General features: G+C 37.7%; 1 protein-coding gene across 2 annotated transcripts; it reads left to right on the top strand.

The window, feature by feature from the left end:
• Positions 1–6,179: 6,179 nt before the first annotated feature.
• On the top strand, positions 6,180–22,206 carry LOC149836287 (CDPK-related kinase 3-like). 2 transcript variants are annotated; one of them, XM_090009109.1, is made up of 11 exons: positions 6,180–6,824; positions 8,179–8,309; positions 8,692–8,733; positions 8,828–8,936; positions 9,101–9,179; positions 9,320–9,616; positions 9,817–9,926; positions 11,871–11,978; positions 12,129–12,191; positions 21,210–21,377; positions 21,462–22,206. In XM_090009109.1, exons 1-11 carry the CDS (start codon positions 6,306–6,308, stop codon positions 21,597–21,599), a joined length of 1,764 nt encoding a protein of 587 aa, XP_089865235.1. In that variant the 5' UTR covers positions 6,180–6,305; the 3' UTR covers positions 21,600–22,206. The 2 variants fall into 2 exon arrangements, with proteins under 2 accessions (XP_089865235.1, XP_089865236.1); XM_090009110.1 differs by lacking the exons at positions 11,871–11,978; positions 12,129–12,191 and having other exon boundaries at positions 21,462–21,850.
• The last annotated feature ends 472 nt before the right edge of the window (positions 22,207–22,678 follow it).

Below are 22,678 nucleotides of genomic sequence, written 5' to 3'. Positions count from 1 at the left end.
AACTGGGGTTAGGCAGACCCCTACCAGTTATACAACTATACCATTGGGCTTTGAACCTGCAACGTCTCAACACAAGGTGGCCAGCACTAGCTGCTCCTACCAGATAAGGGGAGCCCCCGTTGGTGCGGTGAGATATTAATTGCTATCACGTTTATGAGAGATTTCAGCATTTAAATCAATTGATTTTGTTTTTTAAAGGCAAACTGAGGTTAGGCAGACCCCTACCAGTTATACAATAATACCATTTGGATTTGAACTTGCAACGCTCCCTGACGTAAACTAGCTACTCCTACCAGTTGGTTAAATCAATTGAAATTTATTAGAATTAATATATATATATATACACACACCGAAAATTCCATTTATCCATGATTTAGTGTCATTTCACATGGTCCCAAAATATGGAATGCCTCTCTCTCTCTCTCTCTAGATCTCTCTCTAATAAAACATAAACAATTAGAGTTGGCCAAATTGCTGAAATTGATTTTGTTGGTTTTTACTTGTTATATTTTGAATAATACACAGAAATAAAACATATTAAATTGCATAAACAATTAGAGTTAGCCAAAATGCTCAAATTGATTTTGTTGGTTTTTACTTGTTATATTTTGAATAATAGACAGAAATAAAACATTAATAAATTGCAGGGCCGGTCACCTAGGCGAGTAAATTATTGTTCGCAGCCCTCTTTATGGTCAAGGGATTGAGCACCTTGGTGTTTCCAGTGCATAGAAATAATAGCTTTCCCAATTTTTAACAAATTACAAGCCCTTACATTCTGCCAGATGATCAGCAACATCTTGTTTTGTGGTTGTGAAAATCATATTGTGGTGAGAAACCATGTTTTTTTACCCAGAAAATTTGTCTCACAAACCCCAAAAAGCGCCAGTTTTGGACTGGTCTATCATACATTTACCTGCCTTAACCAAACTCACCTAATTTCAACTAAACAGAAATATTGAAAACTCAATCCTTTTCTCCTTGACATTGTATGGAAAATGCAATGTTGTCAGCATTGGTATCGGCCCTGTATCGTTTGGCCAACGATTCAGGTAAATCGGCCCCGATACCGATACTCAAGTGAATGTTCTGAATCGGCCAAAAAATAATTAAAAAAATATTATGTATCAATCAGAAAGTAACACGTGTTAAAGTCATTAAAATAATATTAGAAAATAATTTTAAGTATTTTTTGTATTTATTAAAAATAGCCAATTCAGGAGTGAAGCGTTTCTATTTTCTGCCGATATGATATCGGCCGATACAACATTGGGAAAATGTATGTGTAGCCAAATCATAGAGTACAAAGTCATGCTGTTGGGACCAAGTGGCACCTTCCTTCTTTCCAGTGTCTTGATCTATTAATCTTGGTGCTGTTTCCCACTTAGCAAATCATAAAACTAGAGAAAATGGGCTATTTTGTAGCGTGATGAGGGGTGGATGTAAACGGTTCAAATTCAGATAGGATGTCGGCTAAACGGATTTGAATTTGAATTCCGATTCGGATTCAAATGGTGGAAAGCTCATACCAGATTCACTTTTTTTTACATGTAAACGGATTCGGATGTCTGTCAAATTCGAATATTTGTCGGATTCGGTAACAAAAAATCAAAACCATATATCCGCATCAGATTAGAGTTGGTTGTGGTTTTGGCTTACCAAATGCAACTAAACAAAATTTAATTCGGTTGGATATCAGATAAAATCAGATTTATTGACATCCCTAGGTCTCTCTCTCTCTCTTTGTGTGTGTGGGCAAGTTAAGTTTGAGTGTAAACCCTCGGAGGGATTTGAGGAGGGGGCTCAATTGATTTAGGGATTTGATGCTGGACGATACACTGCTGCCTTCATCTGCCTATCTTTTTGCTCTAGTATGCCAATCTAAAAAAAAATTATGAATTAATTTGTCATACAATATATGTATATATATGTGTCAGCTATAAGTTTTAATGAGTTTACAGACTGATCAATATTCTGATTTAAGTAGGAGTATTTTCTCACTTGCCTAAACATATTGAAATAAAAATTCCAACCACAGAAAAAGTAGTTGGCTCATTAATGTCACCGTCAGTGGGGTTAAATAGACGTTTTTTAAAATTCAAACCAACATAAAAAAAAGAAAGAAGTCATCACGAAATTGTCCTATTCATTAAAAACAAATAAAAAAAAACGGTGGAAAAAGAAAACAAAAAAGAAACAGTTAATGCAGGTAAAAGTGTTTAAAAGTTTCAAAACAAGCTCATTAATAGCAGTTTTAATGGGGTATAAAGGAAGACACTTAATATTTCAAGTAAAAATCTCCAGTGGCTAGCCTTGTGGTAGTTAGGGCTGTGAGATGAAGGCGCTGGATCAAATGCCGCTGGTGCACGGGTGTGTCCATAACTTTTCAAAATGGATCAGGTAAGGTAGGGTGGTTGTGGGCTCCACCAGAGGTTTGCCTCGCTGGAAGCGTGTCCATTAAGTGGCCCGGTCCTCTGCAAGGGTTTCTCATCATACAAAAAAAAAAAAATTCAAGTAAAAACCAATGATAGGGATTCAACAACAGAATTGCACAAGACTGAAGTAAAATGATGATCAGATGATGTGAGTGACAAAAAACAAAGGTAAAATAAAGATCAAATGAAAATTAGTGCAATTCAAATAGAAAAAAACAAAAAAAAGCAAAATGAAGATCAAAGAAATAATAGTGTAATTCAAATAGCACTGTGAGGGTGCCACAAGATCTCTGGTGGGCAAGGGAGGCAGCCGAAAGGTTTTAACCAATGTAATTGTCAATCTGAATCGGCCTGTACCGATTCTCAAGTGAATCATTTTGAATTGGCTAAAAATAATTCAAAAATATATTTTGTGTCAATCAGAATGTGACACGTGTTAAAACTATTAAAATATTTTTAAAATTTATTAAAAAATAGCCGATTCAAATCAGTATCATATTCCAAGGGCAAGGGTCCTAGTCTTAGAGTTGTATGCTGCTGGTACGACGATCGATCGTAGGTATGATCGTCTCAGCTAGCCTGCCCAAGTCTTCATTCATGCCAGGTGCGGTTTCTTCCGGTTATAAATTCAAAAAGTTAGTATGATATCGATTTTCTACTGATACGATATGTATCGGCTGAGATGCGTATGTTGAGATGGATGTGTGGAAATACAATAAAAGATAAGATTCGGAACGAGGAGATACCTAAGAAGTTAGGCGTTGCACCCATTGAAAATAAGATGAGAGAGAATCGTTTACGGTGGTTTGGACATATTCGACGAAGGCCTAATGATGCTCCAGTTAGAAGGATGGAGAAATGGGAAAATATATTAGTTAAAAGAGGTCGGGGTAGGCCTAGGAAGACATGGATGGAGGTGATAAGAAAGGATATGAATGCTTTGAACCTCACTGAGGACATGGCATTGGATAAAAATGAATGGAGGAGAAGGATTCATGTGGAAGACCCATAATGATTTTCTTTATTGGTTCATATCGCCAACCCCAATTGTTTTGGGATGAAGGCGTAGTTGTTGTTGTTGTACAATATGTATCGGCTGATACACACCGATACTGACAACATTGGTTTTAACTGCTTGGAGGTGGGTTCTCGCATGCCCCAACCACATGAAGCGGAGTCTTCTCTTGATAAATATCAAAAATAAAAATAGCACTATACAAGTTCATGAGGGTCGAAGGCTCCACGGGCAACTCGTGAATGTTACCAAGTTGAAGAGATCATGAGTTCAAAACCCAACAGTGAGCATTCCTTGTTGCAAGGCTAAAAGCTGTGAATTCCTTAGTGGGCATGGGGAACCTAAAGTTTTTACACCAATGAGCTTGTGAGTGACAGATAGTTTTTTCCTATTAAAAAGATAAAATTGAAACACACAAATTCAACCAAATGCATATTTTTTCTTGTATTGTTATTTTTTTTTTCTTAAAAAAGAAAAAAGAGCCATCCTTCCTTTAGTTCCTATTCGAAAAGGTTGAGTTCAGAATAAACATTAGGCCCAAGAATGATTTGAGCTGCATCACAGGAACACGCTACTCTGGTGACGTGTCCCCCATGACAGGATCGGACACACTTAGACACGTGTACACAGATACTGTCAGGTATGACCAATATTTTAATGTTTTTAATATTCATTTTTTTTTATTAAGTAGAAAATAAGAAATTCTTGTATCCTACTTCTCAAAAAATTCTTGAATTTGTGAGTCCAATCTGTGTTCGTCTGTCCTTGTGACATAAGACCTGAGAGTCAACTAGGAGTGGCAACGGCTCAGGTTTACTCCGGACCTGACTCGAACCAAACCTTATAGGGTCCAGGTATGGTTATAAATAAGAAGGCCTGATTAAGACCCGGGTTCGGACCTGAAGGTCCTATTATTAATACATGGAGCCGGGTATAGTTTGTGAAATGTTATACCAGACCCGAGCCCGATTCAAGTTTCAATTAAGAGCAGTAATTTTTTAATATAAAAATTATTATTTTACTGGGTATGGCCCAGGTCTGGGTTCATGTAGTTCTTATGAGGTCCAAGTATGATATATCTCTTATGATGGATCTGATTAGACCGAATCCGAACGTGATACAGTACCCAAAAACAAAAATCGGGGTAAGGTCTGGTTCCACCTGTATCCCAACCTAACCCAACCCAACCCAACCGTTGACACCCCTAAAGTCAACCCATGAATGTCAGCATCTTGCTCTGTTTTTTTCTTCTCTGAATAACAAAGTCGTTTTAGAACAGTCATCTTCTCTGAATAATCAACCAGTATCATCCATCACATTATTAGGGATCAAATTCCTACACGCATCTATATTTTCTGATCTTCCTTTTGGGTGAAAACTGAAATTTTCAAACATAGAAAATGGCATGCAATTAAAGACAAGGATCTGGACATATCCTGGTTTTAATAATCCCAGACTGTGGGCCCACCAAAAAATGTGAACTCATACTTCATGCATATAAAAATAATTTTCTTAGTCGTATCTCACAAAAGATATCCGCATAAATGTTGTTTTTTCACTTGCAGGGCCAAGGCCATGGTATGTGATCTCAATGCATTAAATGCACCCATATGGTTAGGAATCATTGATTGGTTGTATTATTAGAACACAATACCCTTTAAAAATGAAGAGAGAGATTTTTTTTTTTTTGATATTTACATGAAGAAACAGTCCGCAGGATCATAGGCTTAACCGCGTTAACTCTGCCTGCCGTATTTATGATCACTGTCCTGACAGCGTAAAACTTCGTGAGCTTACCTCTTGGCCGCTTTGGCTTACGCAAAGGGTGACGCGCATGAGATTTGAACCTAGACCGCCTGCGCCTAGGCCCCCATCCCCTTGGGGGCTGAGAGAGACAGATTCGAGTATGACAAAAACCACTAACAGTTTCAGAACAAGGAATTGGTTTTTGTGATACAAACATAATTTAAACTAAACAAAAATTTATTATAAATCTGAATTAGTCACGTATTAAAGAAAAAAATAATTATTTGAGTTGTCAAAATTAATAACGAACGTTAGCCTAAAATTCGTGTACCATGAATCACTTTTCCTTCTTACATCCAAATGTCAATCTCTAGAAGCCCATACAAAATTGGTAACCTCACCCCTTGACCAAGACCAAGACCAAGCCATCGGTTTAGTGAGAAGCTTTTGACTTTTTTTGAGTCACCTGCTTCACTTAGTTTAAAAAAACATAAAGAGAGATAAACAAAGTATAACGCTAATACTCAGTAATAAATAGTTAATACTCCTTTACCAGGATACGACCCGACAAGACCCAGCCCGGCTCGAGCCGGTCCAGTCAAATCTCTTTGAAGGATGTGAAGAAAAAAGCAAAAAGGGGTTAAGAACCGAGGCATTAAGTGGATGCACGATCAAGGAAAGGAGGGTGTGTGGGGTTTGACCGAGTCCGCGACCCGTGAGCCAAGGTTGTTGCCGGGTCCGGGTCTCTTTGCCCCCCCACCAACCCACTTGCACCAACCCATGATGAGCCCACGCGCTCCGCGTAGTCGCCCAAAGAACAACAATAATGATAACCGCCCGCTTTCCCAACGGTAGCTGTGATAATCGTGCGCTCCAGATCTTCCCGCACCGAAACTCCCGACCTCCGCGTCGGCACCTCTCTCTCTCTCTCGACTAGCAAGGTTCCATTGGAACCCTCGATTCCTTTTTGGCGTCTTTTTTAACAATCTGACGCGATTCCTCTTCTTCATACTCCATTCTTCGTTTTTCACGTTTTCCGCGGTTAGCCGTAATCCGAGCAATCTCCCGCGAACTCCGATCAATTATGTGCCTCTGACCGCCCCGGAGGAATGGGACAGTGTTACGGGAAGAACATCGCCGTCGACGACTATGCCGGTGATCAGCCGGCGTCCGGAGTCGCCGCCGTCCGGAGTTCGACTCCGGTGCACTCGTCGTCCGCCAGCCCATGGCCCAGCCCTTACCCGGCGGCTAGCCCCCTGCCGAGCTCTGGTGCCACCCCCGCCAGCTCGCTGCCGGCCGGGGTGACGCCGTCGCCGGCGAGGTCGTCGACGCCGCGGAGGTTCTTCCGGCGGCCGTTTCCTCCGCCGTCGCCGGCGAAGCATATCAAGGCGTCGCTGGCGAAGCGGCAGGGGCCGGCGAAGCCGAAGGAAGGGCCGATCCCGGAGGACGGCGGCGAGGCGGAGCGGCCGCTGGACAAGAGCTTCGGCTACAGCAAGAGCTTCGCGGCGAAGTACGAACTCGGGAAGGAGGTCGGGAGGGGCCATTTCGGTCACACCTGCTCCGCTAGGGCTCGGAAGGGCGAGATCAAGGGCCAACTCGTCGCCGTGAAGATCATCTCGAAGGCAAAGGTTTGCCTCCGATTCTTTCTGTCTTAACTACGGCAGATTCCGAAGAAATTGATTCATTCACGATAGCGATAGCTTCTGTTTCTGTTCAAATTTTTGGATCTCACTGAAGAGAGAGAGAGAGAGAGAGAGAGAGAGAGAGAGAGAGAGAGAGAGAGAGAGAGAGAGAGAGAGAGAGAGAGAGAGAGAGAGAGAGGAGTTTCTTTTGTTCGCGGCAGCAATCGAGTTGCTGCTGTGATTGAAATTTAGGAAACTAGGGAGGGGAGAGGAGTTTCTTTTGTTCGCGGCAGCAATCGAGTTGCTGCTGTGATTGAAATTTAGGAAACTAGGGAGGGATTCAATCGATACGGAATCTTCTTTCGTCGTGGGAGTTTTTTTCTTCCCTAATTTCTTCGGGATCATGATTCTTCTCCTCTGGTGGTGAACTTGTACTTCGAATTTTTTATCGATCGACGGCGTGAAGCTCTTAAAAACTTTGCTTAGAGTCTTTTATTGATAACGTATGGAGTTCTTTTGACTGTTTTTTCGGTCGTTCGAGATGCTTTGAGAGTGTTTCTACTAGTTTTTAGCTTGTAATCACCAGGGGAGCAATAGTATTGATCTTCAACTGTTTTTGTCGGTAATTTTCGCAATAGCATGCATTACCTAAACTCATTTACATGAAAAAAAAACTATATTTTGATATCTGAATGTAGATCCATGTATGCACTCTTACTAATCTCACAATTTTCAACCGTTCTATGATACATAATGTCAGAGATATTGGATTCAGTCATATTAATTTGCCTTCTTCATTAGATAAGGTCTTTTCCATTGATGCATTTTTTGGCTAGAAAACTTTATGTTGCATTTGGAAGGCGTCGCATCAAAATGCTTGCTCATGTTGTTGCTAGGATTTAGCTCACAGTGAGTGATAACGAGGGGACTTTGTAGGTCCATTGATTTGCTTTGAGTCCAACAGCTTTACCTGAACATTTTGAGACAAACTGGGATTTACCCAGTTAGGTTGGACTTGGTCATGCTCTTCATATCTACACGAAGGGTAAAAGATGCTGCAATCAGGCCCGACTTAGGCATGCTGTATCTGAGCCATCTACGGCCCTACAATCAAGGATTGCTCCTTAAATAGTAGGTTTTCTGTGCATACTAAAGGTGCTGCATCTGATATTCTGGCTTGCTTGTTATCTCCAGAAATAATTACTTGATTTTTTATTTATTTTACTTCCCTTTTTAACAATATTTGTTTCCAAGACTGTTTTCCTTTTCTCTTAGTGGAGAGCAGGACTTGTTTCCTTATATTGGATGAGCATTTATGTTATAATGAAGAATGTGTTTGACATTTCTTCCTATTTGGCAGATGACTACTGCAATTTCAATTGAAGATGTTCGCCGGGAGGTGAAGATATTAAAATCTCTATCTGGGCATAAACATTTGGTCAAATTCTATGATGCTTGTGAAGATGCCAATAATGTGTACATTATCATGGAGTATGCTCTCTTACCTTGTCTTGAGTTTCCTAAAAGCATATGGTCTTTTCCTTGATTATTTCTTCTGAATCTCTTTCTTAATTTTGTTTTACTTTGGTCGTAATTGCTTGTGCTTTTTTTAGCCTTATCTGCAGCTGTTTCTATTCTTCAGATTTATTTTTTATGTGCCATATTCTGTCATTCTCCACCTTAAACTTTGTGGTTTCTCTCAAGTTGTCATTATCATTTTTCTTTACGAATTTATGTTATGGCATTTGAAAAGCACAAATTAGTTAGGGATATGCCAATCAGTTTATATATGAAGTTCCATTTTAGACTTGTCATTATGGCACCACATGGTTGTGCTGTTCTCTAAAATTAACCAAACATATTTTATTTTCAGATTATGTGAGGGTGGAGAGCTTTTAGACAGGATCCTATCTAGGTTTGTACTTTTTTTGTTGGATGTTTACAATGTGGAATATGTCACAATTAAGAAATTTATCTTGATGTATCTTTCATGTGTTATGGTTCTTTAGAGGGGGGAGATATACTGAAGAAGATGCAAAAGCGATAGTTGTACAAATCTTAAGTGTTGTAGCTTTTTGCCACCTTGAAGGTGTTGTGCACCGTGACTTGAAGCCAGAGGTTTGAATATTACTTCATAACCTTGCTTCTCAAGTATGAATTCTCATTTTCATCTGTTCATTTTCCAACTCGAAGGGTATTTCAACTTTGAAAATCTGATTTTATTCCCTGCATGTGTATAAATGTTCATTTCTTCGCACATTGACACTAACATTCTGGAACAGAACTTTCTTTTCACCACTAGAGATGAAGGTGCACCAATGAAGATTATCGATTTTGGGCTTTCAGACTTCATTAGACCAGGTAATAGTTGAGACTTCTTGAGCAATTTGCAATTGTATGTTTGAAATAACGTAATGCTCTCACTCTCTCTCTTTATTGGCGACCATGCTATTGATTACAATTTCATTCTAGCTAAAAGTACAAGCCTTTGTTTTATGCAGATGAAAGATTGAATGATATTGTTGGCAGTGCATATTATGTTGCTCCTGAAGTCCTTCATAGATCGTATAGCATGGAAGCAGATATTTGGAGCATAGGTGTTATAACATACATTTTATTATGTGGTAGCAGACCTTTCTGGGCAAGGACAGAGTCTGGAATATTTCGTTCTGTCCTTAGGGCAGATCCTAACTTTGATGATGCGCCATGGCCTTCAGTATCTCCTGAAGCAAAAGATTTTGTGAAGAGGCTGCTCAATAAGGACCACCGTAAAAGAATGACTGCTGCACAAGCTTTGAGTATGTTTACTGCCTTTCTTGAATGTGATACTATGAACGAACCTATTCATAATCATTGGAAGCAGCACTCCTAATTTTGAAGTCTTCTTTAACTTACGTATTGGTTTATGTTTTCCTTCTCAATTTTAAATTTCCAGTTGCCTGTCTACTATTCGGTATGATTGATTTGGTAAGGCATATCACCATTTTTATGTTGGCAGCACACCCATGGCTTCTAGTGGATAGTCGGCCGGTTCCTTTGGATATATTAATTTATAAGTTGGTTAAATCATATGTTCATTCAAGTCCACTCAAACAAGCAGCTTTAAAGGTGATCTCCCTCTCTCTTTGTCATCTAATTTGTTTCACTTTGTCTTTGCTACTTGCGAAATTGCCTGTATATTTACTCTTCAACTAGGTAGCCTTACTGCTCACTTGTATGAACTTGAATGTAGTGTTGGGGTTAGTCTTACTGCCTGGAGTTTGGCAACTCTGGCTCCCCTTGGGCCATGTCCAAGGTAAAGGGGAAAGATGAGGACTGTTATATGCAGTCAGTCCATGGATTCTCTCTGGTGTTTGGATTTTCAAGATGGACAGTGCAATATAATGGATGGAATCTGATTATTGGTTTAATTTCTTAATTTTGTGCTGAATAATATCATCCCTTTCCTCTTTATATTTCAGTATTGAGACCTTCCAATTAGAAATCTTGAACTTATTTTCATTTAATGCAACACTCATTCTATTGAATTGTAAATGCACCCCTACTACTCAGATGTGAGTTTGTTTAGAAAACAACCTTCCATACAGATGGGTGGGTGGGCCTCCTAATGTAGTCAGCTACTTTTGAATAGATTTTTTGCACTATGAATGCCCTCTTTTCCTATGTATCTTGTGCAGCATTATCAGTCAAAATTTATGGTCATCGCTGATTATAGTAGAACTTACTAATACAAGTTACAGGCCATTTAATTCAACACTCATTCTATTGAATTGTAGATCACCCCTACTACTCAGATGTGAGTTTGTTTAGAAAACAACCTTCCATACAGATGGGTGGGTGGGCCTCCTAATGTAGTCTGCTACTGTTGAACAGATTTTTTGCACTATGAATGCCCTCTTTTCCTATGTATCTTGTGCAGTCAAAATTTATGGTCATCTACTGATTATAGTAGAACTTACTAATACAAGTTACAGGCCTGTCTTCACCATGATAAGGTATTTCTGGCATACAAATACATTTTTTATGCTGCATAGCTTCCTCAAGAGGTTTGACCGGGTCCATGAAGTGTCCTGGCTTGCCCGAGTGTCATATCGTATCAACACAAGATCAACATACTAAATGAAGTGTCTGTGTGACATAGGTTGTTGGTTGTTTGGCCTATTTGCTGGTATCAGCAAAGCTGCCCTCTTGTGAATGAAGAGGAAGATGCCAGGGGGGCTAGATGTTTTTTCTCAGGGTTGTCTTCTGTTCAACTGCAGCATGATGACAATTTGTCCTGAATATGCACATTTCACATGTTAGTGGTGTCTTGTGCAGCCACTTCTTGATCTTTGTTTTTTTATTTTCTAAAGTTTGCTGCCAGTTTTTTCTCTTAGTGTTTCCTTTTGAATTTCATGTAACAGGCAGAAAGTTTAATTACAAAATTAGGGAAATACTTTTCCCTCATTTTAGCTGCTCTGGAGCTCCAGAAAATGAGTTACATTCAGAATAATCTTCAAATATACATGATTATGTTTGGCATATGTAAGAAATATATCATTGAAATTTGTGCAGGGTAAGTATAGCAGTTATGTTAAGAGTATAAAGTATAAACAATCATGACTTGAAGCTCTTATGCTTTAAGACTTAGAACCAAGAAAACACTGCTGTTGAAGAGCAGTAAATAGCTTCATAATTAAATCCATACGTTAATATATATATATATATATATATATATATATATATATAACATGCAAATACATATTATTGCTCCTCTTTTACCTTGAATAATCAGGGAACAGGATTCTTGTCTTTAGATGCTGATTATTTTACAGAAAACCCAGAGTGCTTCAAATACTTAAATCACTGAATTGCTTAGCTTGCCTTTGCTGCCAATGACTATTATCAATTTCTCTTAAGTTGACCTTTTTTCTTCTTAGTTCTTCGTCAAAGAGTCATTTGTGTTGCTTTTTGAGAATTCTCTTAAAGTTTATCTGTAACATTAGTCACTCTCATGGACTCCTTTCTCTTGGACTTATTTGTATTTCTGAATATGTGCACATACTGCTGTAGGCATTGTCAAGAGCTCTGACGGAGGATGAACTATTCTACCTTAGGTCTCAATTTAAGCTCTTGGAACCAAATCGAGATGGATGGATTTCTCTTGACAACTTCCGCTTGGTTTGTAATTGTGATTTTATACTGCATTTAAAAACTATGACTGAGACCATCAACTTTACATAGCGAAAGGGCATTGGAACTCATTGTGATGCATATTTGACTACTGTGCAAAATGTAATCATGCTTTTTTAACTTTTGGAAAACATGCAGGCTCTTGTAAAAAACGCTACTGATGCCATGAAGGAGTCGAGAGTGCTTGAGATATTGAACAATGTACATTACAGAACTCATTTCTCATATGACTTAGGCCTTGTTTTTAGAAGTTCTTTGTGCTTACAGTCCAACGAATGCTATGTTGAACCATATCCAAATTCCTAATATTATAAGGGAAAGCATTGTGGACCTCTTGAGCGCACCGACTCACTTTTATGCATAATCAATCCTTTTATTACATATTCCCAGTATAGTTGATCTAATTGGGGGTGCATGTAAAAGATTTATTATTAGGAGTCCAAAAGTATCTAATCCTGCTACTCTTGAGTTTTCACCAATGTCTACAATTTGTTCTTAGTTGTGTTTTGTAATGCAAATGGCTGCCATTGTTTAACCAAGAACTGGGCGTTTGAACATAAGCAAAGCCGATTTCTGTTTTAAGGTGCCTTTCATGTTTGCAGTGTGATGTTGTCCTGATACTATTAAATAAGAACTATCTCTGCTCTATGTAACATGGGTACTTCCAACAGGGCCTATGTCAACATGGTATGACTATTCACATAGGTACGGATATGGGTGCATGTGCGTGTATGGAGGGTACAACACCAAATTTTCTCTCTATATATATAATAAAAATAATACATAAATGAAAAATATGATTTATAAGGGAAAATGTTATATTATATAATTTTATATTATAGAAAACAAGGGTTATAAGTAAAAAGTTGAGAAAAACTAACTTGAAAAAAAGAAAAAATGAGACTGGATATCAGATTTGGACTGGGTCTGACCCAATCCGAATTCACCTATGTGGACATGGATACTTTATGCTTCCAGCCCTACAAATGTGACCTATGATACCGCGACACGGCACTTAGGGTGTTGTACCCATCTCGACACGTGTTGACAATGCTACTGTTACCTGCCGTGTCCTATTATATTTGTGTCAACACGGGTACTGGTATTGGACACAGTATTTGTCGTGTCCTGTATTATATTATATTATCTATTATATTTTCAATATATAATATATATTTTCAGTATATATTTAGACGTGTCCCCATACCCACATTTTTTTGGAATTGCCGTGTTGTACCTGTACCCGTACCCGCACTCGCACCCGTATCTAGGTGACATAGGATGTGACAGTGGTATTGGTATATTGAAATAACTGAACTCCTATATCACATGGGTGCGGGTGCGGGGGTATGGCAAATATATATATATATATATATATATATATATATATATATATATATATATATATATATATATATAATTTTTCAAGTTTTAACAATTAACAACATTAGCAACAACAACAACTACGCCTTCATCCCAAAACAATTGGGGTCGGCGATATGAACCAAAAAAGAAAATCATTCTGGGTCTTCCACATGAATCCTTCTCCTCCAATCATTTTTATCCAATGCCATGTCCATGGTGAGGTTCAAAGCATTCATATTCTTTCCTATCATCTCCATCCATGTCTTCCTAGGCCTACCCCAAACTCTTTTAACTAATATATTTTCCCATTTCTCCATCCTTCTAACTGGAGCATCATTAGGCCTTCGCCGAATATGTCCAAACCACCGTAAACGATTCTCTCTCATATTATTTTCAATGGGTGCAATGCCTACCTTCTTACGTATCTCTTCGTTCTGAATCTTATCTTTTATTGTATTTCCACACATCCATCTAAGCATACGCATCTCAGCTACACTCATTTTTTGAATATGATGTCTCTTGGTAGCCCAACATTTCGTACCATATAATAAAGCGGGCCTAATAGTCGTCCTATACAACTTTCCCGTCAACCTCAATGGCATTCTACGATCACACAACACTCCAGTTGCACTTTTCCATTTCATCCACCCAACCTTTATCCTATGATTTACATCTCCATCAATTTCTCCATACTTTTGAATGATAGATCCCAAATATTTGAAACAATCATCCACCGGTATTTCTTGCTCACCAAGCTTCACTACACTCCCATCACTACTTCGTTGCTTACTAAACTGACATTCCATATATTCTGTCTTACTCTTACTCAACTTAAAACCTCTTGCTTCCAATGTCTGTCTCCATAATTTTAACTTAGCATTAACCCCAGCTCTAGACTCATCAATCAAAACAATATCATCAACAAACAACATATACCATGACACATTTTTTTGAATTGATCTCGTAAGCTCATCCATCACTATAGCAAATAGGAAAGGGCTTAAAGCAGATCCTTGATGTAACCCAACTGTTATAGGAAAATTGGTTGTCACCCTTCCACAAGTGCGGACATTGGTTACTACTACTTCATACATATCTTTAATTATACTAATGTACTTGAGAGAAATACCTTTCTTCATCATTGTCCACCAGAGAACGTCCCTAGGTACTCTATCGTATGCCTTCTCCAAATCAATAAAAACCATATGCAAATCTTTGTTCCTCTCTCTATATCTCTCAATAAGTTGTCTAAGAAGATGTATAGCTTCCATAGTTGGTCTTCCAAGCATAAAACCAAATTGATTCTCTGATATCATGACAATCTTCCTCAACCTAGACTCAATCACCCTCTCCCAAAGTTTCATAGTATGACTCATGAGTTTTATAGCATGATAGTTTGTTCAATCTTGTATATCACCCTTATTCTTATATAGAGGCACCAAAGTACTCTTCTTTCACTCATTAGGCATCTTATTTGTCCGCCAAATCTTGTTAAAAAGATTTTTCAACCATTCTAAACCTTTCTCTCTCAAGCATTTCCAAGCCTCGATAGGTATATCATTTGGGTCAACTGCCCTTCTTGATTTCATTTTCTTCAAAGCCTTTGCAATTTCTTTCTTTTGAATCTTGTGCATGAAGTCACAATTCATCTCATGAAAAGGAATGGAGAAGTCTCCAAGATCCTGAACATGACTTCCATTAAATAGCTTATCAAAATAATCTTTCCATCTCTCCTTAATCTCCTCATCTTTGACTAAAACCCTTTATGTTTCATCTTTGATACATCTAACCATACCCAGATCCCTCAATTTCCTATCTCTCATCTTTGCAAGCCTATAAATATCCTTCTCGCTCTCTTTGGTATCCAACTTGTCATAAACCGCCTTATATACCTTATCTATCCCGTTTCAAACTATTTTTTTAGCTTCTTTCTTTTTTATCATATACTTCTCCAAATTTCCATTATCACGACTCTTACTTAGATTTCTATAACACTCTCTTTTAACCTTAATAGTTAATTTCACATCCTCGTTCCACCATGATGTATCCTTACCTAGCGGTGCACCGCCTTTAGACTCACCCAATACCTCCTTAGCCACCTTTCTCATGCCCCTCGCTATCTTATTCCACTTTGATTCTGAATCCTCCTCGAGATACCAATAAGCTTCCTTAACTATCTGCTCTACAAACATACCTTGTTTAGCTCCTTTCAGTGCCCACCACTTAATTCTAGGATCTATCCTACGTCTATCCCTTTTGCGGCATTGTCTAATTTTAAGATCTAAAATTAAGACTCTATGTTGTGTAGCTACACTTTCTCCCGATATAACCTTACAATCGATGCAACAACCCCTATCTCTTTTTCTAATTAGGAAAAAATCTATCTGACTCGTATTAACCCCACTTTTAAATGTTACTAGGTGAGACTCCCTCTTCCTAAACCAAGTGTTTGCTAAGATCATATCATAGGACAAACCAAAATCTAAAATCCTTTCTCCACTTTCGTTTCTTTCTCTTATACCATAGCCTCCATGGGTACTCTCAAATTCATCCCTACTAATGCCTACATGTCTATTAAGGTCACCGCCGATGAAAAGCTTTTTTCCATAAGATATCTCTTGTACTACTCCATCTAAATCTTTCTAAAATTGACGCTTAATGGAATCATCTAAACCTACTTGAGGTGCATAAACACTAATAATATTAATAATATCCGTACCTAATACTAATTTAATAAGTAAAATCCTATCATCCTTCATACGGACCTCAACTACATTATCTATAAACTCACGACTCATAACAATCCCTACTCCATTTTTATTCCTATTTATTCTTGTATACCAAATCTTATATCCCCAAGGTTCTATCACTTTTGCTTTCTCACCTACCCATTTGGTCTCCTGTAGACATAAAATATCAATCTTTCTCCTACACATAACATCTACTAACTTTACCAACTTACCAGTTAAAGACCCTATGTTCCAAGTGGCTAACCTAATTTTATGGTCTTGGACTAACTTCTTTACCCCCACCCGTCCAATAAAGTGAGGGAACCCTTGCCTATTTAACACCACACCCGGGCGCCGGTGTGACGCGTCGCTTCCAGGCGACGACCTAGCAACCCTTGCCCATTTATCATTGCCTTTGGGCCTATAGAGTATAACGCGTCGCTTAGTAGGGAACACCCCAACGAAATTCTCATATTGGTTCATATTCACAAGGTATGACTAAGTTTTTATGTTGGTTGTCACTGGCCTACCGCAACCCTCCTCCTTTATCCGGGCTTGGGACTGGCAGTGTATAACTAAACAGTTATACATAGGCGGAGTTTACACAATATCATCAAATCAATTCATCATGCAATAAATCAAATTAACAATCTACAATTTTATTCTACATCATAAAAAACCAACACCACAATTATAAAAACAATCAAATAAGTAAAGCAGTACTAACAAAAGAAACAAAAAATGCATAATTAATACTAAAAGTATATCCTAGACAACGTATATGACGATGAGGTAATAGATACTAATAATTTTCTTCTTCATCATCAAATGCATCGTAAGAAGGAAGACTGGGCTCAGATAAATCCATGTTTGTAATGTTGAAATCATGCTCTCCCTCTAAGTCACACTCTTATGAGTTTACATCTCAGAATTTGGATGATCCTTGTCTGCATTACAAACCCAATTTAAAAATGTTAAATACAAGTACATTTAAATGAAAAACTAAGAAATAGTTAAATAACTAAGTGAACAAATTAGTACTTGTATTCATCATTGGTTCACGAAATTAGTCGAAGATTTGAATGAACATATACTAAATCCTCTGCACGCTTGCTAATGAGTTTGTTTTTCTTCATGTTGTGGATTTGAGAATATGTGCTCCAATTTATTTCACAACATGATAAACTAGCAGGCTGGGATAACAATTTCAATGTAAGACGTTGGAGAAGAGGTGTTTCTGATCCAAATGTTGACCACCATATAATATGATCTATATTATCCTCCTTTCTCGCGAGTAATGCATGTTCATATAATCTTGAAGATGCAAATTTTCTTAACTCTTGTGTGACTTGATTTAGAATATGTAATTATCAAAAAAAGTTTTGTTATGCACATATTTCTATGCCTTGATAACTCTGGGTCTAAATTTGGAGGGACACCACTAATACCACCTTTGTACCACTTTTTTGCATAATATTTTAAATTAAAAGAATGTGTCATGCAATGCAAATGAGTGTTGCTCTTATCCCATCTTCTGACTAAAACTGAATGAATATGATTAAAATTTTCTGAATCATCCAATGCATGATTTTTTCGTTCATGCTTGAAAACTACAATTTGAATTTTTTCAAGCATATTATCCCACATTTCATAAACTTTGTGAAGCATGAGTTCATCTTTATCAACTTCTCTCAACATTTCCCAAATAAGTTGAGTAAATTAAAGGAAATATATGACTCTGTCTCAAAACTCATCATCAACAATAAATTTCTTAATTTCTTGAGTCTTGGCATTATCATCAACACGATAGAATGTTCAATTCTCATCAGTCACATGCTAACCAAAGCATTCTTCACTTCCTTAATCTCCTTTACCATCATAATGATGGACGCAAAACGTGTTTCAGTGACCTTCAACAAATTTATGTCAGAATGCCTATTAAATATAGCATTAGCATGATGATGGTTAATAACAAAATTCTTAATGTTTTTGTCATTTTTTTCTAATTCTTCAATCCATGAATATAGAGCATATGTTGTGAATTTTCTTCTTCTTTAAGGTTGCAGATGCTCTTGAGGGCCAGATTCAAGTTGTGTGCTACACAGAGAATCCAAAAAATATGAGGATACTCACCCTCCAAACTCAATGTTGTACTTTTATAAACTGGAGCGTTGTCTATGATGATTTGTACTACTTTATGATCACCCACTTCTTTTATTACTTTTATAAACAACCCTTTCAAATAATCAACATTTTTATATTCCTCAGATGCATCAACTGCTTTCAAGAATACTGGGCCACTAAGCGAAAAAGCAATGAAATTGATTAATGGACGTCTTTGAATATCTGTCCACCCATCAGAAACAATAGAAACTCTATTTTGCTCCCATGAATATTTTTTAATTTCTAGCAATCTCTCAACATTTGCCCTCTCTTCTACAAGAAGTGTGGTTCGTAGTTTTTTGAGTTCGGAGGTACATAACCACTCAAATTATAATTTGTCAAAGAAGTAACTAAATCATTCCAATAAGGATTTCTAGCGGCATTAAATGAGAGTGCACTAGAATAAAAACACCTCGCTACTTTTCTATTCATATTCTCCCTTCCATATGTATTGAATGATGCTTGTATCGTTCCTCTACTTTCTACATTCACTTTTTTTAGCATCTTCTTGGTGGCTTAAAAATAATACACTAATTGCACAAGAATCACTCATTGTCTTCCTCTTCTCATATTCTTCTTGTATTTTCTTGTATTGTTTTCGCATTGTCTCAACAACTCTTCTGCATTCTGAAATGCCATGTCCTGGTATCTTCAACAAATGAGCCTGCATCGAAATCTCTTATTTCCACCACCTCCTCCAGTTTTTGCAAGCTTATCTACATGAACCCATAGTGGCTCCACATCATCACTCCCACTACAACTATCAACAACACTGGCAATAGAACTCACATGTGGAGCCGAGGATGATGCAAGTCATTTCCCTTTATCCGTCATTTTTGTTCTGAAAACACAAAAAAAGTAATAACTTATATTAAAATCAATCAATTATGCACACAATCAAGATTTATAATATTGAGTGCAAAGCAGGAATCGGTATACGACAACTGAAAACAAAGATATGTGAGAAATAGAAAAGAGTAAAAACCACATTGAGTGCAAACTTCAAAGTAATGAAAGTCAGTTTTAACAGGCATTACCAAGGCTAATATAAAAAATTGTGAATCAGTTGGACAAATTCACATTCATTCTGATTTTTCAATGCACATTCAAGACTGCAAGTCTGCAACAATAATATAAAAACATAGAATGAAACATGCACTATTGCGGTATCTTCTAAGCATATTCACAATAAACAAACTTTCTTGCATTCAGATGACAAAGAATGGACAAACAAAATTTTAGATATGTGTCTCAATAGGATTGAAAAAAAAAATCAGATTTGCAAAAAAAACAAATTTTTTAAAATCAAACCATTCACTAGGAAGGACATAGGATCACTGCCAAACATTAGATGATGTCAAAATTGAACTCCACAGATAATCAGTTTGACGCCAAGTACTAGGAAAACAATAACACTTAAAGGAATCTAATAAAAAATATTTTATTTCAAGGAAAACGTCTAAACAAATTGTGTATACACAAATTTTTTTTCTACTTAACTATCAATGTTAACAACTCGATAGCCAACAACAAAAACACATAAATCAATCATAAAAAAACCAAATCACAGCATTAGCAAATGCAGAGTTCAGCCTCTTTCACGCACGCACGATTACATGATATAGCATCATCAATTCATCGAGAAATTTCGGAAAGCCCAAAACCCCCAAATATCATTATTGAAATTTTTTTGGAATGCTCAAAACCTCCAAATAACATTATTGAAAATGAGAGTGAGAGAGAGAGACAGTGAGAGTGATGGAGAGAAGAGAGACAGTGAGAGAGAGAGCGACTGAGAGTGAGAGAAGAGAGATTGTGAGAGTGACGAAGAGCTCGTGAGTGAGAGTGAGAGTGAGAGACGTACCTGATAACTGAGGAGTGGTCGGAAGGAGTCGGCGTGGGCGTTGGCTTCAGGAAGAAAACTCAGGAGGATTAGGGCAAAAAAAAAATTGCCCTAATCCTCCTCCCCTCAGCCCTTTTCATCGGGCATTTTTTTTTGTCCAAAAATTGGACACAAATGACCTTAGGTGCATTGACCGCACCTAGGGTCCGGTTGACCGCACCAGGTGCGGCACCCGCACGCGTCGCGTCGACGCAGGTGCGGAACCCGGCTGGCCGAATCCCTGTGACAACAATTTTACAGTTGAGCTCAATTTTCCTTTTATGCAGTATTTGTTTTTCCATTTTTTAGATAATTTTGTTTTTCTGTTTTTGCTCTATCCATTTCCTATATCACCCCCTTTTCTTATACCGATAGCATGTGTTTTCTATATTCTAATGCATTTTGTATTAGACATAAACAGAAGAAAGAAATATCTGAGTCACAGTGAACCAATCAAGTCACACATCATCACTTGCGTGATCCCAGCCTGAAACAACACTATTTGGAAACTAAACTACACATAGTCCTAATGAGCAGCAATCCTTAGACGTACAAAAGTAGTAAGGGTTTGCTAATGAGTCATGCATCTCATCAACGAGATAGGATGTTAAATTGATTAACTTATTGATTTTCCTTGCTCACTTGCAACACATGCACTTTATTGTCCTGCTGCTGGTGGATTGTTCAGCTTCTTCCAGTGAAGATAAGGTCCTCAAGTAGCACATGTTAGAATAATCAAAGACATTGGAAAGCTTCCTGAATTTATCATGCATGAAACTTCTAGCTCAAAATAGAGTTGCTTTGGAAGCAAAGGAAATAGCTTTCTGAGTTCATCATGCATGGAATTTCTAGCTCCAAAGAGGGTTGCTTTGGAAGCAAAGGAAATCCTGGTACTCTATCATAGCCAAATCGTTACATTAGTTTCTGTTGCAGTTTAGTATGCAGTTCACTTCATGTTAGTATTTGTTGCTTCACTTCATGAAAACTGACAAGGAGATTGCTTGCATCTGTATTTAGCTTAACTTGGCATTTTTTCCTACTTTTGCCAAATATTATCTTCATCTTTGTTTTGTTTCCTAGATGGAACATCTGTCCTCAAGAAGGATGGACTTTGACGAGTTCTGTGCTGCTGCAATAAGCATATATCAACTGGAAGCTCTTGAAGGTTGGGAACAGATTGCAAGCACGGCATTTCAGTATTTTGAAGAACATGGCAACCGAGCAATCTCAGTTGACGAATTGGCTAGGGTAAGCAATAAATCTGTTAATGGCAGAACAATCCACTTTAAATCTAATGGCTCTTGTTTGAGTAACAAAAAGCTTCTTCTCCAGGAAATGAACCTTGGCCCTGCTGCTCATGCAATTCTCGGTGATTGGATTAGACATTCCGATGGCAAGCTTAGTTTTCTTGGTTACACCAAGTTCTTGCATGGTGTTACCTTGCGCAGTTCCAATACAAGACATCAGTAGCTTTATCTTCCAGCTGATTTATATCTATATTGAAGGTGTTAACATGGGAGACTCGGTTTAAGCACTTGGCAGAATATGTATAGATGGAATACATGTCACGGAGTTCCGCTCAAGTTCTTGAGGCAGTGAAGTTGGGTTATTCAATGTTCTTTCATTTGCCTGCTTGCCTGGTGATTATTGGTTAACTCCGTCCCGTTGCCACTCATGGTGTGTATTATGGAATGCTCGATGTTTCCTCTTATTCAGGCCAAGGGAATGAAATAGATATGTTATATAGGGCTTGAGAAAATCATTTCTATTTGGAGGTGGAGCTCATGATAGATCCAGCTCAGAAAGGGTGTTACCTTGTGCTGAGATTCCTATATCATGGGGCATTTTGGCTTGATCTGTTCTTTTATCATATTTGTCTTGGCTTCCAGGAATGGTGCAAATTCAATTTCTGTAATTGATGTTTTTCTTTTCAACTGGTCCAGAGATATCACAGTTTTGTACTTTTTTTGTTTCTTTTTCGTTTTCAAACCCCTAAAAGGTTGTCTGAGTTCAATCTTGGTAAAAAGAAACTGTAGATGGAGATGGCATAATAATATGTTCGTCTACAATTTGCTCATTTTCCTCAGGGTTGGCTTGTTCATTCATCTTGAAATTAGCATGGGTGCCTGGGAGAGAGAATAATTTTAATCTTTTATTTTAATAATCTTTTTTTCTTTTTTTGTTTGGATATTATTAAAAAAGCTAAAACATATTTCGGTCAAGTCCTTAGTTAAAATGGCCAGGACAGGAGTGGAAAAGTTGTGGAAAGACCACCCTCCAGATTGGTGGCATCAAGTGTAATTACCATTTTGTACACAATTCTTTTTGGAATAAACTAGTAGGGCTCTGCCTAGCCCCAACTTGCTCATAAAAAAAAAAACCTACTTAGATTCAAGCTTGGTTAATCTTTTGCATTCGAAGCCCTTTCCCTTGAACTAACTCACAGGATATCCGGCATTCCTTGGACTTGAAAGGTCTGTAAGCAATTATAGAAATGTGAATAGGAGGTAATGCCAATTGTCTCAAGAGAAGAAAAGAGGGCAACAATC

Source organism: Nuphar pumila, chromosome 6 (assembly GCF_984573655.1).
Source record: "Nuphar pumila chromosome 6, dmNupPumi1.hap1.1, whole genome shotgun sequence".
NCBI lineage: Eukaryota > Viridiplantae > Streptophyta > Magnoliopsida > Nymphaeales > Nymphaeaceae > Nuphar > Nuphar pumila.
Note: the sequence above shows the minus strand (reverse complement) of the source record. Positions and strands in the feature narration are given on the sequence as shown.